This window comes from Hetaerina americana, unplaced genomic scaffold, assembly GCF_022747635.1.
Source record: "Hetaerina americana unplaced genomic scaffold, ioHetAmer1.1.p SCAF_3, whole genome shotgun sequence".
NCBI lineage: Eukaryota > Metazoa > Arthropoda > Insecta > Odonata > Calopterygidae > Hetaerina > Hetaerina americana.
Window position 1 is genome coordinate 101464015 of NW_027286874.1, and position 13986 is coordinate 101478000.

At 40.4% G+C, this 13986-nt stretch overlaps 1 protein-coding gene across 1 annotated transcript in view; it reads left to right on the forward strand.

Moving 5' to 3' along the window:
- LOC139690682 (uncharacterized) overlaps window positions 1–13986 on the forward strand; it is a 149871-nt gene that overhangs the window by 97866 nt on the left and 38019 nt on the right. The window contains exons 3-6 of the mRNA XM_071588180.1: window positions 12239–12316; window positions 12516–12593; window positions 13213–13320; window positions 13857–13973. Of these exons, the coding sequence (XP_071444281.1) occupies window positions 12239–12316; window positions 12516–12593; window positions 13213–13320; window positions 13857–13973 (381 nt within the window). The remainder of the gene's footprint in view (window positions 1–12238; window positions 12317–12515; window positions 12594–13212; window positions 13321–13856; window positions 13974–13986) is intronic.

The window sequence follows — 13986 nt, forward strand, 5'->3', positions numbered from 1 at the left end:
TAATTTTATTGGCATGATCTACCGTAGTACGATGGGGGTAATAATACATTTATTATGTAATAATACATTTATCACATATAGCGGGTAATTGATTGTGCTCGGAGGATTTATTAGGCTTAATATTTATCAGCAAATTCTATTATATTGATATTTTAATTTAGGGAATAGGTCGGCTGGTACGATTTGGTAAGCTATCGGAGACATACGGTGCGACATTGGTGAAGACGCTTTGAGAGAAGGAATTTAATAAGCAAGCATTTTTTAATAATGCTGGTTACTCTTCCGCCTTTATCAATTTTGAATGAATTAACTTCTGATTTATTTCACTGAACGTCTCTGACGCTCGACCAAAATGCTTTCGGATTCTCTTGCAAATTTTCCGCTTATCTTTTCCTTTTCAACACGCTTTACGCTTTCCGAAATTTCTTTTTGGCATTCGCTCTTTTATTTATCTCTTCCGCTTCTTCTAAACGAAATTGATCTTAAACATTATATTATCCGCTTTTCCTCCATTATTCGATAGAATATACTCATCGTATTCTTCGATACCTGGATCAGGAAGTTTTCAGATTTGCTTAACCTTTAGTTTTCCTTGTAGGGGCGATTCATTTCTTCTGGAAATCCGCATGAATAAATATCTTAGCCTAGTTGTCAAGCTGCCTAAATGCTTTTCTTTACTAAATTTTTATTGGTTCAAATATTATGTTGTTGATTTATCGTGCCTTTTTTTCCTCGTAAATCCGTCACAGGATCGTCAAATCCAACCCTTGAGCTGAAATCTCAATTCTCATTCTCTTCTGGAATGTCTTCCTCACCTTGTTCACGAGAATTTTCCTAATCTTGCAGTCTTGTTTGCATTTCTTGGCGGGCATGAAGTTATCTTAGATGATGTCCCCAGTTTATTAAACCTTCCTCTTCAAAGAGAACTTTTCCATTTCCATCTCGAATGTCATTGTCCTGACTGAGCTCTGTGTTTATGGACATTATTTCTTACGATTCGGTTGGGTGATTTTCCTTTTAGATAAATATAGGTCATTTTTTATATCTCTTCCATGTTTTCTCATCCATACTTCTGTAGACTTTGGGATTATCTGCTTATTTTCTGTGACGATTTCACATTTAATAAGCTCTAGATTTTCATATTTCCTCTCTCATTTCTGTCTTTATTCTTCTATTCTTTCATTCATTCATTTCCATGAGAGCCAATGCATCGTTTGTGACTCCTGTTTGTTTCTCTTCATCGGTTTCCTTAGGCCAACAACCTCCTTAGCAGCTTTTAGGAATGAAGTACTTTTGCACATCCATCTTTTCTTGGTATATCTCGTGACTTATCGTCCTTAAATTATTCAGTGGCTCCTGGGATACTTTTAACCGCAATTAGCCTTGCTTCTATTCTTCGGCATGTCAATGATATTTTATGGTTTTATTTTTAGTTGGCTCTTGATTGATTCTAAATTGTGGTCAGTGGTGATATCTTGACCAGAAAGGCTTTTTTATCCTTTAACCGAATCTCTGATTGACGAGAATAGTGATTTTTTTAGTCGTCTTATGTCATGAAGTACCTTCGGTGTGAATCTACTTTGTATGTTGCTTCGAATTTAAACTTTTGTCACTGCTAATTTATTTTGAAAACAGAGCTCTTGATGTTATATCCCGGTTTTTTGTTTCCATTATTCGAACTTCGAATTGCTTTTACTTCTTAACATTTTCCGGCGATGCCATGAAAACCTCCAGTCCGTCATTAGAATTTCTTCTCCTTTTAAGTGCTTAATATACCGTGATAGGGCCGACGGCAACTTCTACTTTACAGTCGACATTATTGGTTCTAGTTGTATATTCTTGTGCCAACTTTAAATTTTTCTCGGTTATCGTTGCTATTTACACCGAAATGAGCTCTTCGCTGTACCAGCAGAAGTTCCTGACTCTCTTGGCTGTCATCTTCCGCAGCATAATCTCCATTCCTACTTTTGGATTTTTCGATCGCTTCAGAACTCTGCTTCTTCGCGCCACATCGTATCACTTCCCAGAAACCTAGGACTTCTTATACGTCTTCGCTTCATTTCAGCCGTATTTCCGAAATATTCGGCATGGTGTTGCCAAACATTGACTCACCTCACTGAGTCTCCCACGAGTTCACACTGACAGACATTTGTTTACACCCGAAAATGCTTCATTACGATTAAAATTATATTAATTCGAGAGAGAAATGATAGTGAGCTAATTTTTGCGAAATTAGGAATGTTCGGTGGCGAGAGTTTGCATTAAAGGCACCGAACAATGTGTTTCATGCTGAAAAAATGATGCACCTCAGAAATGGTGCTCTGACAAGTTCTAGGTGTTGAGTAATTTTGAGTTAATCAATGAAACCATTGCCCCTCATGGTAATTTTAGTTGCAAGAAATAAAAGAGCAATTTGTATTTTCCATTGCAAGCGCCTCTACCTTAAAGTTAGATTGCACTTTCACGTGAATAGCTAGATAAAGTATCTTTCTTCGACGAAGTCCTGTGCTAAAAACGTAATTGTGTGAGAAATTCTTTGCAATAAGTTTACATTGGACTGCAACAAAATTTGACGTAAGTGAATTCCAATGCTCGTAAAGTTGCAACCATTTACTTCATTTTCCAGTAACCAAGGTTCAAATTCCCTCCATAGACTATCCCTTGAAAATTTCAGAGAATAAGAAAATGGATTGTGGAAGAGGAAAGGAGGAGTACCAGGAGAGGATTGATAGCATTCTGAAGAGAGGCTAAGAGAATGGGTAGAAGAGAAAAAATATAGGAATATAAGATATGATTAGGAAGATGAAGAAAGAAGGAAATGGAAAAACAAGTGCGCAGAATTAGGGAGGAATTAGGACAAACAATTATATAAGAAACTGAGGCGAAAAGCTAATTGGGCAAAAGAAACAATGGAAAGAGATGCGCCAGGTTATGGAGAGTTTACAGAGACAACGGAATGGGCGCGCTGAACAAGATGTTGAAGGGACTGTACGGATGTCAGTAAGGAAATTCCATTTGCAATTATAGACTTGGAATGGAAAAAAATGTTAATCGAAGCTGTAGAGAATCTGATAAGATGGAAAGGATATATTGACAACTATGTGTTAAAAATTATAGGCCGGGTAGTTAGGATGTAGGAAAGGAATTTATGTCAATAACTATAGCTAAGGGCCAAGCTTTATTGGAAAGTGCATTAAAGGACATTAAATCGATGAAGGCTCTTGGAATAATAGAATCCCTGTAGAACTACTCAATTGTGTGGTAAAATAAGGGAGAAGAGTTTTCACGGTCTCATTCGGGATATTTATGAAGGAATTTGACCTAAATGCTTAAGATTATATCAGTATTGATACCATCCAGAAAAAAGGAAAATAAGCAGTATGTTAGGACTGTAAGGCTATTAAGTTTGACTTCACCCGCAAAAATGATATTACACTACGATCATCGACAAAAGAATGAAGAAATCAGAGTACTTGAGAGATTTGATCGGTTGGACTTTAGAAAGGGGGGTATCTTTCTTTCTGCGTGAAACCGTTGTAATAATGGGGCCACGAGTAGAAAGAAACATTGAGTGCATCCAAGGTGGATTTGTATGGATCGTAGATTTTGAGAAGACCTTTGAAAAAGTATCCTGGGTGCAATTGATGCACACTGTGCAGAAGGTAGGAGACTGGATGGACCGACGGCTAATTCGGAACCTCTAGATGACTCGAGACTGCCCAGTTGTGGTCGGCGAATGGAGAATCGGAATGGACTGGAGAGTAATAAATGGGCGTCCATTATCACGGATTATTTTTAATATGTAGGTGTATGAGTAGGAAAGGGAAGATAGAAAGAGCTGAGGACAGGGCTGAAAGTACATGGACATAGAACTCATGAAATCAGTTAGATTTGCGGTTGGTCAAGCGTTAGTTAGCCAGTCAGCCAAGGGTTACAATCATCATTAAGCGCATTGCAGAAATAGTGAGAGAATCTTGAGAAATCATGAGAAAATGAAGGTAATGTGATTCTCTAGTAATAGGGAGGCTAAGATAAACATTCAAGTTGGAAGGCATAGACAAAAACAGGTATACAGTTCACCTATTTATGAAATGTTTTGGAGCAAGTTGGACAGAGATTTAGGGATATTAATAGTATTGCGTTAGGACAAGAAGCGTTTACAAAGAGACGAAAGTTGATTTTTAGGTACCTTTAAGTAAAGATGTAAAGAAGAGAGTGGTGATAATTTTAATATGGAACGTAGTTTTGCATGGATCGGAAACTTGTCGTTCTTTGAGTCGAGTGGATAAGCGTAGACTGAAGGCTCTCGAGTTTGGAGAAGAATGGGGAAATAAAAGTCGCAGAAAGGAAAACGGACGAAGAAGTTGTGGGCATGGCAGGAGAGGAGATAAGATGGTAGGGAGACATTCAGAGAAAGCAGGAGAAGGGGATATTGAAGAATCCATCAAATTGAAATCGGAGGAAGAACTTCTGTCACTTTACTGAGCACCGCGGAATTGAACTTCTAAGGAGGAAATATTCAAGTGTTTGTGGAATGCGTAATTGTCAAGTTCAATGCTTAAAATTTTAGAAGTGAAGTAATGTGAACGCGGGACGTAACACGAGGTATAGGAGAGAAAAACTCTTTTAACGCCTGTAAAGATGACTAATGATTGGTCGTCTCATTAATTTCATAATTGGCACACAATATAACAATTCAAAATTGGTCACCTCCTATCTTCACACTTTGTTATAAGTTTAAGCATACTATATTTTCCTTGAAAAATTCTTTCGTCAGTGCTTCTGCTTGGAGAGATGATAAAAAATGGCTTGAGCAAATCACAAAAATTGTTGAGTCGTGTAAATGGAACGGAGAGGAAAAATGGGAAGGACCTCAGGGCAATGTGGAAAAATCAAGGGATTCAGTTTCTGAAACAGCCATGTTTATAATTGACAATTATGGAAAAAGCTCAGCATTCGTCAGCGGAATCAAAAATAATTAGTGAGCTGTGGCTCTTCAATGACTTTTGCGGTTGGGATAATTGAAAAATAGTGGAAAGAGGAGAAAATCGAGGTAATGAAAAGGATAGTGACCCTCAAAATTTGGATTCCATTGGCATGTCTTTAATTATAGTCTTATTAATGAAATTGACCAAAAAATAAAAATATTTCTTTGTGTTGTGCAATGAAGTGACCTTGTTATCAACGGGCATGTTGGTGCGCATCGCAGTATTCAAGGTGAGGTTTTTTTAAATAGCACAGCATAAGAAGCTCTTTAGATTCAGTCGAGGACGAATCATTTGGAAATTGTGCGTGAATAAATATTAAAAGTACACTAAATACAACTAACGTACAGACAACAAAAGTACAATTAACGGCTGACGTAGGCAGTAGTTATCCAGTATTGAGCCGAGGCGGAAACTATTAAAATTGAATTAAACCGAATTAATATTTACGCTTATTTTTGTCTTTTAAATATCTCATTTATAAACTTTATAGTGGAATTTAAAATCAAAACTATTCGAGCATAGATAAGAAAGTTCAAGCTTCAGCATTAGAAATTCAAACTCTCTCTATGATCGATTGCTTCTCTTCGCGTGGGGCGTGCCGATCTCCTCTTTGGAGTGTTCTCCTGAGTGAGGAGGCTATGAATCGGAGGGCTCTGGGTCCTCTGGACACAGCTGACAAGCGGAGCGAAATCTGTATTACTGTCTTGTTACTAGAACTTGACTGAGATACTTGGGGCAGCACAGTGAAAAGCAATTGCTCTGAATGTTTGACTTTCACACACCGTAAGGTTCCTCACCTTATGTTCAGCGATAAATGAATAAATTGGTTACCTCTCTCGTCCGGTTCCTGGGATTTCCTTTCCACGTGAAGGTTGGAAAACCGAAACGAATGTGCATTTTATGTGAAGCAGGAAATTTCCAATGAGTGCACATTGCGATTGTTTGCATTGTAATGCAAGAAGGGGGATGGTTTGTGTGAGATGGTGCCGACAAGCTGATAAGATGAAATATTTCCAACCCTTTTTTTCTATTTAGAAAGGTTGGAAAAACGAAATAGTCAAAGTCGTAAACTGGAAACCGTAAGTTGGAAATTGGTAGCTTTTTCTAGAGTTTTTGCACCTTGTGAGTTTCGTTGGCGACCCATATTTTCTCGTCAAAATCCATGGAACATGAAATATATGTGCAATCATTTTTGATGCTTTATGGAGAAGAGGAAATGAAATTAATTTCTAGTGAAATATCACAATGCGTATTAAATTTTCGTACCGAATCTCGATTTTGAAGTAATCGCGATTCAAGGATTCACGTACGGTGCCTATCCGATAAAAATAATTGCTTGGAAGGTTATGTGGAACTGATAATTCTTGGAGAATCTTTCTTAAAATCTTAAATACCTCACATTTTATGTACGAGTAGATACTTATCAGGGAAGCGAATTTCGGATTACTGCTTCTCCACTAAGTCCACTGCATCACTGTTCTTCGCTGTGGATCGTATTCACGATCTACGACCGACGTCGAAAAACGGAGTTGAGGTTAACTTAACTTCGTCTTGTTGTTCGCATTTGGTGGTTCACCCTCCCGCATTGGCATTTGATCACTCACTCTTTGATCTGCTTCTTCCGCCGTTACCGGTACATTGCTCTACTTCACCGTATCCCTTGCACCCTCGCATAATGAAAGGTGCCTTTTTGCGTGCCTTGTCGCAGATATCACGATAGAACACGGCCGACAGGAAATCTTAGAGAGTTTTAAAACAGGTTTTGTGGCAACAGCCTCGTGTCAGTTCATGGTTTCACGTTTCGTGAAGTTGCCCTTCGACCATTGCATCCGTACTCCGCCTCCCCCTTCCCATCCACTCTCTCCCAAGTCCACCGCCCGCCTCCTCCTCCCCCCCCCCACCCCCAACCTCTCTCGTCCACCCACCCGTACACACCGTTCCCGCCCGAGAGCGCCGCCGTGAGGGCGTCGCAGTCTCACGAATGCAGCGCCTCGTGCTGTTTCCACCCTCGGCAGCATATCGCCCAGGGAAAAAGTTCAAAGAACAAATGTGTCTCAAGTTAAGCGATCTGTTTTGTCGCCAGTCGGACGACGACCTGTCGCTTTTGGGACGGGTAATTCATTCATTTTCCTCGCTTGCTGTTTTGTGCGCTTTGGATTAGTTTTCCCTTGTTCCGAATTACTTTGGCGTCTGGTTTCATTCCCGCTGAGCTTATGTTCGCACTTTAGAGAGGACATTGCTGCATTTGACTTCCACCATGGGACGCGTTAACTCTTATTGGTAACGGAACTTTCTCTTTCGTATTTATCCTTTTGTCTTTATTCACTCATTTCTATAAGATTGCACTCTTTGCACTGATATAAGTGAGGTACGCACTTGAATATAGATATGTAGAACGGTTGCACATCCATTCATGAACGCACTTTAGTTATTAGTGGGATGCATCGAGAAATAGAGCACCTAAGTTATGCTGCTCCTTTCAGGAAGTATTTTACGTAGAAAGCAAGTGAAACTGTTAACTCTGCCATTGTTGTGTGATCAGTCCATTGTTTATTTTTTAGTGAAGGACTAAGTGCGTCGTTAATGGTTTTTTTTACAGATTTTTACATTTTTTATTTTTTCATCCCGTCGGCCTTAGTTGTTGGCTGGCTAATTGTGCATTATAAATAATTTATGTATTGATCTAGTGGGGAAGTTATTTCTCAAAGCGAATATGTAAGCACCAACTTTGAAAAGAGAGTTTTTAATTAGGTGCCATCATTAGCATCGGTGGTTAATTATTTTTCAATACATCCGGTGTCGCGTACATTTCGTGGGGTGAATTGCCGGGAGAGATATTGCTCCATTGCTGTCTTAACCTTGTTGTTGGGATTAAAAATGACTGGATGAAATTGATTGACGATACTCGAGTACACTGAGTCCTGGTCTCCACGCGATTTCCGCAAATTTATGTCCGGTATTCATCGCCTATAAGCGCGAGGCATTTTGGATAAAGTCTCTTAAATTTTGTCTCGATAGGAAAACCACGGATATTTCGACTTTTTGGGAAACCACTCGGCAAGTTAGTAGTCGAACTATAAAATTGAGCGTTAAAGTTACGAGCTGAAGTGAACCTCCCTTTGTTCACGTGAGGCATCAATATGAAAGATTGATTTGGTTTCTTTACTCGGTCCTGCAGTTTCCTTATGGTTCAGAAAATAAATTCGTGTGCGGAAAGTCGAGGGAAGAAATTTTCCTTCCCCTTGGTTCGGAAATTAAAAAAAAAATGCGTTCCGATTCCAAGTGCCTTATGAATAAGACAGAAGTCAAGGTCATGCGACGAACAAAACACCGATCCTTCGGAGAGATCTCCTCGGTGAGATTGAAGGGGTGCTTGACTGTTGTTGGAGGGGCGAGGAGGAAGACGGGAGAGGGTCAGAGTGTGTGTGTGTGTACGTGCGTGTGTCCCCTCTTCACGGCCCCCAGTTCGTCGTGGCGGTGGGCGGGAGAGCTCGTGGCGGCGGCCCCCAAGAGTGGTGGGAAGCGGCCGCATTGTGCCGATGGATCCATCCCCCTTGCCATGCTGCCTTCCTGAGGACGTTGATCCCCCCCGCGCCTCCTCGACCGTTCTACACCTCCCCGTAACCTCTTACGGGGAAGGGGGCGGGGAGGAGGTGCTCTCTTTCCCCCCCTTCCCTTCGCCTCGCCTCCTCCCAGCTGAACCCACTTCTTCTTCTCCTCCCGCTTACACAGCCTCTCCTTCCTTCCGATCTTCACACACGCACGCCACCAATGCCGGCCGACCCCACCGGCTGGGATTTGCCGCGGCGGGGTTTGTTGAGGACGGAGGCGGAGTGGGTGCTTAGCGAGGATCGGGCGGGGAAGGGAGACGGGAGTGAGCAACGCTCCTCGAAAGACACTGTCACTGGCAACCGGGTATTTTACAATTATAGGTACATGCACGGATGTGGCTGAATGCCCTACATTTCATTCTCAATATGGCTGCCTCAATCCATAAATCCGACGTTCATGGAATTTATCATGTATCGCTGTAGAAATTACATATCCAAATGTAGCATACTCGAAACGTACATCGGCTCGTGTTCCTAAATCTCGGCCCTAAGCTCCTATCGCTCTGCATAACCTGGCTTCCTATGACTGCTCTGGTGTCGCATTTAAAAGGATCCAAATTTAATTTTTCGTCGTGTAGGGAAGTAGGCTATCGTTAGCATGTAGACTACTCTTTAACTTTGAGCCCCTTGCGATGGCCGTCGAAGTCCTCGACCAAACCCAATGCTAGGTTTCTTGGTGTAATTCATTTGTGTTACTGCCGGCGGCGCAGGAGGAGGAACTCTCCCTGCCCTGAATTGACGATTCCACGCTAGGGGCTTGGTGCATGGTGATATCTGTATTCTTCACCTATCAATGTTGGGCCCTTGCCATTGCTAATTGTCTCTTTCGTGGGAAGGTTCCATTTCGTCGCGGCAAAAGTGAATCTTCCGAATTGGACTGTAGAAACGCAGGCGTCTAATTTCAGCAAAAGTATTTAGAACTGACCACGGTGTAGTCCCCGGCTACAGAAGGTTCATTTGCCCATTTCGGCGGTCGTATCGTTCTTGTAGGTGAGCTATTAGCGTTGTCGTAAGTGATGTTAATTTTGTGTAGTAATGAAATACATACTTTTTTCGGAACCTAATTTTCTAGACAAATTTAATTTTCATTCCATTCATGGCGGAATCCATATCCATTCAGTTTGAAAATGAAGCTTAACATAATTTTAATATTACAATGTAAATGCAAATAAGGGAATATTTATGACTAAATGTTTGATGATTCATATCGATCTTTGACTGTACAATTGCTTTTATTGTTAGCAATGTCTGGTGGGCAGTGAAAGGCGGTGGTCGCTCTCGCATGGTTTCCACCACGCATGCCCAATAGGGGAACGTCGCGTTTTATAAGCGTCGAAATTGGATTACATGCGTCTTTCACAATGTCGCGCATCCCCACTCTACTCCACCCCCCTTGTCTCTCCGGTGGTTGAATCTCCCCGCGTTGGGTCGGCTGCCACCCTCTCCCCCTCAGCCGCCCTCTTCCCCCCAGCCGCCCCCCCCACCCCTCCCTCCATCCCTCTCCACCTCCCATCCCTCTCCCTCCTCCTCCACAGGTGGTGGGGTCGTCGGTCGGGGCGGCAAGAGACGAACGAACTGCCCATTCCGCCGAACCCTCACTGACCATCTTCTCTTTTATTTACCTCTCACCCCCCCCCCCCCTTTCCCATTCGCCTCAAACCAATCCCTCCGACCCCCCCCACTCGTTCTATCCCTCGCCTGGGGGTTGAAGGGGGGTGGAGGCTCGTCGCATTACGTAAGGGGCCGCGAAATGATAGAGAGACCTCTCCCCTGCAATCGCTTCTCCTTTTCGCCGATCGCCTCGCCCCCCGACCCCGCATGCATCCCTGCTGCCCGCCTACCCCTCGCTTTCGTATCGAGCGGCGGAGAAAGAGAGAGAGGTCCGGGGTGGTTTTTGGGGCAGGAGAGGAGTGGCGTGGGGCGAGGGCGTGGGGCAAAGGAGGGAAGGGGGCGGACCAAATGATCCATCTCCGTGATGACTACGACCTGCTCCACTCTGAACGTGCTGAGGATTCGTTTCCTTCCAGAGGAAATTGTTTTGGAGACTTACTTATCCTCCCGGAAAGGCCCTTTCGCTCCCGTCTTTCTTTGGGGGAGGGAGGCGACATACGAGAAAATCCTTTTCCCGATTGGGCGGGTGCGAATTTTCTCTCGTTAACTATCGGCTTTTTGATTCCCACACACGTTGATCGCTCCAAAGTCCGCGTTCGGCTCCACTATTTGAGAGGTGATAAAAATATTTCATATAATGAGGAATGACGAATTTACCCTCAGTATGACTTTTATATGCTACCTTTAAGAGAATAATGAAATTAAAATTCTTTTGACTCAGGATGATCTGTATTACTGCGGTCAAGTCCTATCTCCTTAATTGAACTCATATTTGGTATTTTCTGCGGTTATACGCAGATTACAGAAATCCGCCATAATTTCTTTTTAGGAAATGGGCGTAAGGGGCTTATTCGACCTTGAGTAAAGTATAAAGAAATACAAAATATTATAGGTTTTCATTTAGGTGCTTGCCTTAATTCAATTAATTTTTGAAAATATGTAAAATAAATAATCTAAACCAAACTTTTGTTCATAGATTTAGACCAGCGGAATAGAACTTATTATTTTCTTAGAAATAGCATGCATAATAAATGTTTAAAGCAATCCTGCGCCTTTTAAAGGTTGATTGAGAAATATTAGTCCTATGTTAATTAATTCAGTTAGGCTGGGCTCCGGAGTATATTAATGAAATGCGGAGTATATTAATGGAATGGTATTCATTTGGTGCAGAGCCAATGTAACTGTCGAGTTGGGGATCCAAACTCTCAATCCCAGTTTTGCATGTATGCACTGGTTTAGAAATTGTTTCTTAATAATTCGTAGAACAGGCTTCACATGGTAAGGGCAAACATGAAGCTCTCCTTAGCATGAGCGATTGAATTTTTTTGGTATCCTTCATTTTCAAGATGAATATATATTGCAATTATATGTACATGTCATTGCTTTCTCTTTTTAAGCATGAAATAAAGAGGTGCCATGCCTCAGGGCTAAAGAAGTATGAATTTGTGATGGTATTCATTTGATTTTTTCATAAATACTCTTTATTATTTGAAAATTTTATAGTCCCTGTATTTCTAAACTGAAAGTCTCTATTTTATTAGTCCTGCCTTCGATATGAAAATTAGCTGTTTTAAGGTAATTTTTATTTTGCTGAGTTGGTAGTGTTATTAGCACCATTGAAAATAAATCCAGTTACTATTGCTCATATCTGATTTATATATTCATGAAGCAGTATTAAGCACAGGTCTTCGCGGGATATTTTTTTTGATATTTCATCTCATATTCACATTGCTTACAGGTAATACTAATGAACACATATGAAAGGTCGTGACTTTTATTGCAGCCATATTTAGTAATTATTTAAGTGCACAATTTGTTTTTCATACTGCTTTAAAATTTATTGAGAGTTCTGATATCATCTTCAATAAATCTGATGCTGAATTTGATGAATAGGGGGAGCCAATAGAGCTTATACCTGTATGATGATCATCCGCTCAATTAGATTCATTCAAGATGATTTCTCAATTTAGACACTTATACTAAAAGAAGCATCCGTTTTAAAAGATCAATGTCTTTTTTTACTTCCAGGATACCAGATCACATGTTGCAGTGGAGCTGTATGAAACAGAACGGTCCTATGTGGAGTCCCTTCAGATTCTTGTCCATGTAAGTGATGGTTGGCATTTTATGATGTATATGCTTGGTGCTATTCATATTGCTGTCATTCATATTGATATTTATTTTTAGTAATAGGAGCATTCTATCCAGCTTACTGAAATTATATTATTTTATCTTAGATGACCGTGAAATGTGAAGTTAATCCAGTCATAATCGTGATTACTCAATGTTTTTTTACTCATTCCAGAAATACCTGAGGGCATTAAAAAGTTCTGAACATTCAGGCTTGATAGACTCTTCCCTGGTGGATGAAATATTTTTCCAGGTATGTGATTTTACTATGTGGTGTTCCAATTCCATGGGTATGTCAATCTAATATTCTCAAGATTCTGATATTTTACATAGAAATATTGAGATTCATGATGGAATGTATTCAATTAAGGGAAGGAAAGGGCAGGAATTATATTTAACACATGAGAGTAAACCACATTTTGCTAGTTAGGCTTTAATGTCATTTTACAATGGGTCTTAAGTCTCAAGTCCAAAGTCTTACAGCTTGCCTTATATCATAGTGACGGGAATGAAGTCTGGAGTCTTAAGTCTTGGCAGGAGATTGTCATACGAGTCTCAAGTGTTGGCAGAAGAGTGTTGTATTTTATTTATTGTGACTAGAGACTTAAAACCGACACTGTTCAAGCCAATCACTGTCAACCCACTGCCATTTACTGCAGTTGCATCATTCGCGAGGCTTCATTTACTAGACTTATTGGGATTCTGACTTTTGAAAATACATGCCTTAAAATATTGGCTCGATTCAGATGTATATCTGCTTGTTATTATTGATTTCTTTTTTGAGTTTGTTGTGCTTGTTGATGAATAGGTAAATGATTTCCCAAATCATTTAGGTTTACCCATGGTATGATGAAAAATCTAATTATTTCTAGGTTCCAGAAATCCTTTCCCATCATGAAATTTTCCTGGAAGAGTTGAGAAGCAGGTTGGACAATTGGGACCCATTAAGGCAACAACTTGGGGATGTCTTCCTTCATGCTGTAAGTTTGTTAAGTAAACAGCACTGACTGAACTAATTTTTTTGTAGATGTAGTTATGATGAGGGTCCACTATGGAGCACCTAGGCACTTTGGTGCCCCAGGAAAAAAATTGCATTTTTTCTGACAAACACTCAGGTGTAAGGCTTCAGTTTTGTTGTCACTGCCTAATTCACTTAAGTCAGTGGCTAGCTCTGAATTCAGGTTTAATTCAGTATGTTTCTCATCACCCTTTTATTAATCATTTGTTAAACTGTATTTTCACAAATGTTATCATTAGTTGTGCATTCTCAGATAATGATTTTATAATAGTCTGAAAAATTCTCTAACCTGAAGATCCCTGTGTGTATTAGAAAAGTAAAATTGGATATTTATTTATTGATGAAGGCCATTGTCATTCTAACTTAAAAGTTTCTGTCTCATTTTACTGTTTTTCTGATTTTTAATATCTGAATTTACAATATTTATGGATGCATTTTTTTTCATCTGGTTATATGCAACTAATTATGATTTTTTCTATCATTGGATTGTAATTGCAGTTTACGCAGCAGAGTGTCATTGATACATATGCTTCTTTTATAAACAACTGGAAACATGCAAAGGAGTCCATCAAGTCCGCCTGTCAGGCTAAGCCTGCATTTGCACGCTTACTTGAGGTAAATATAACTT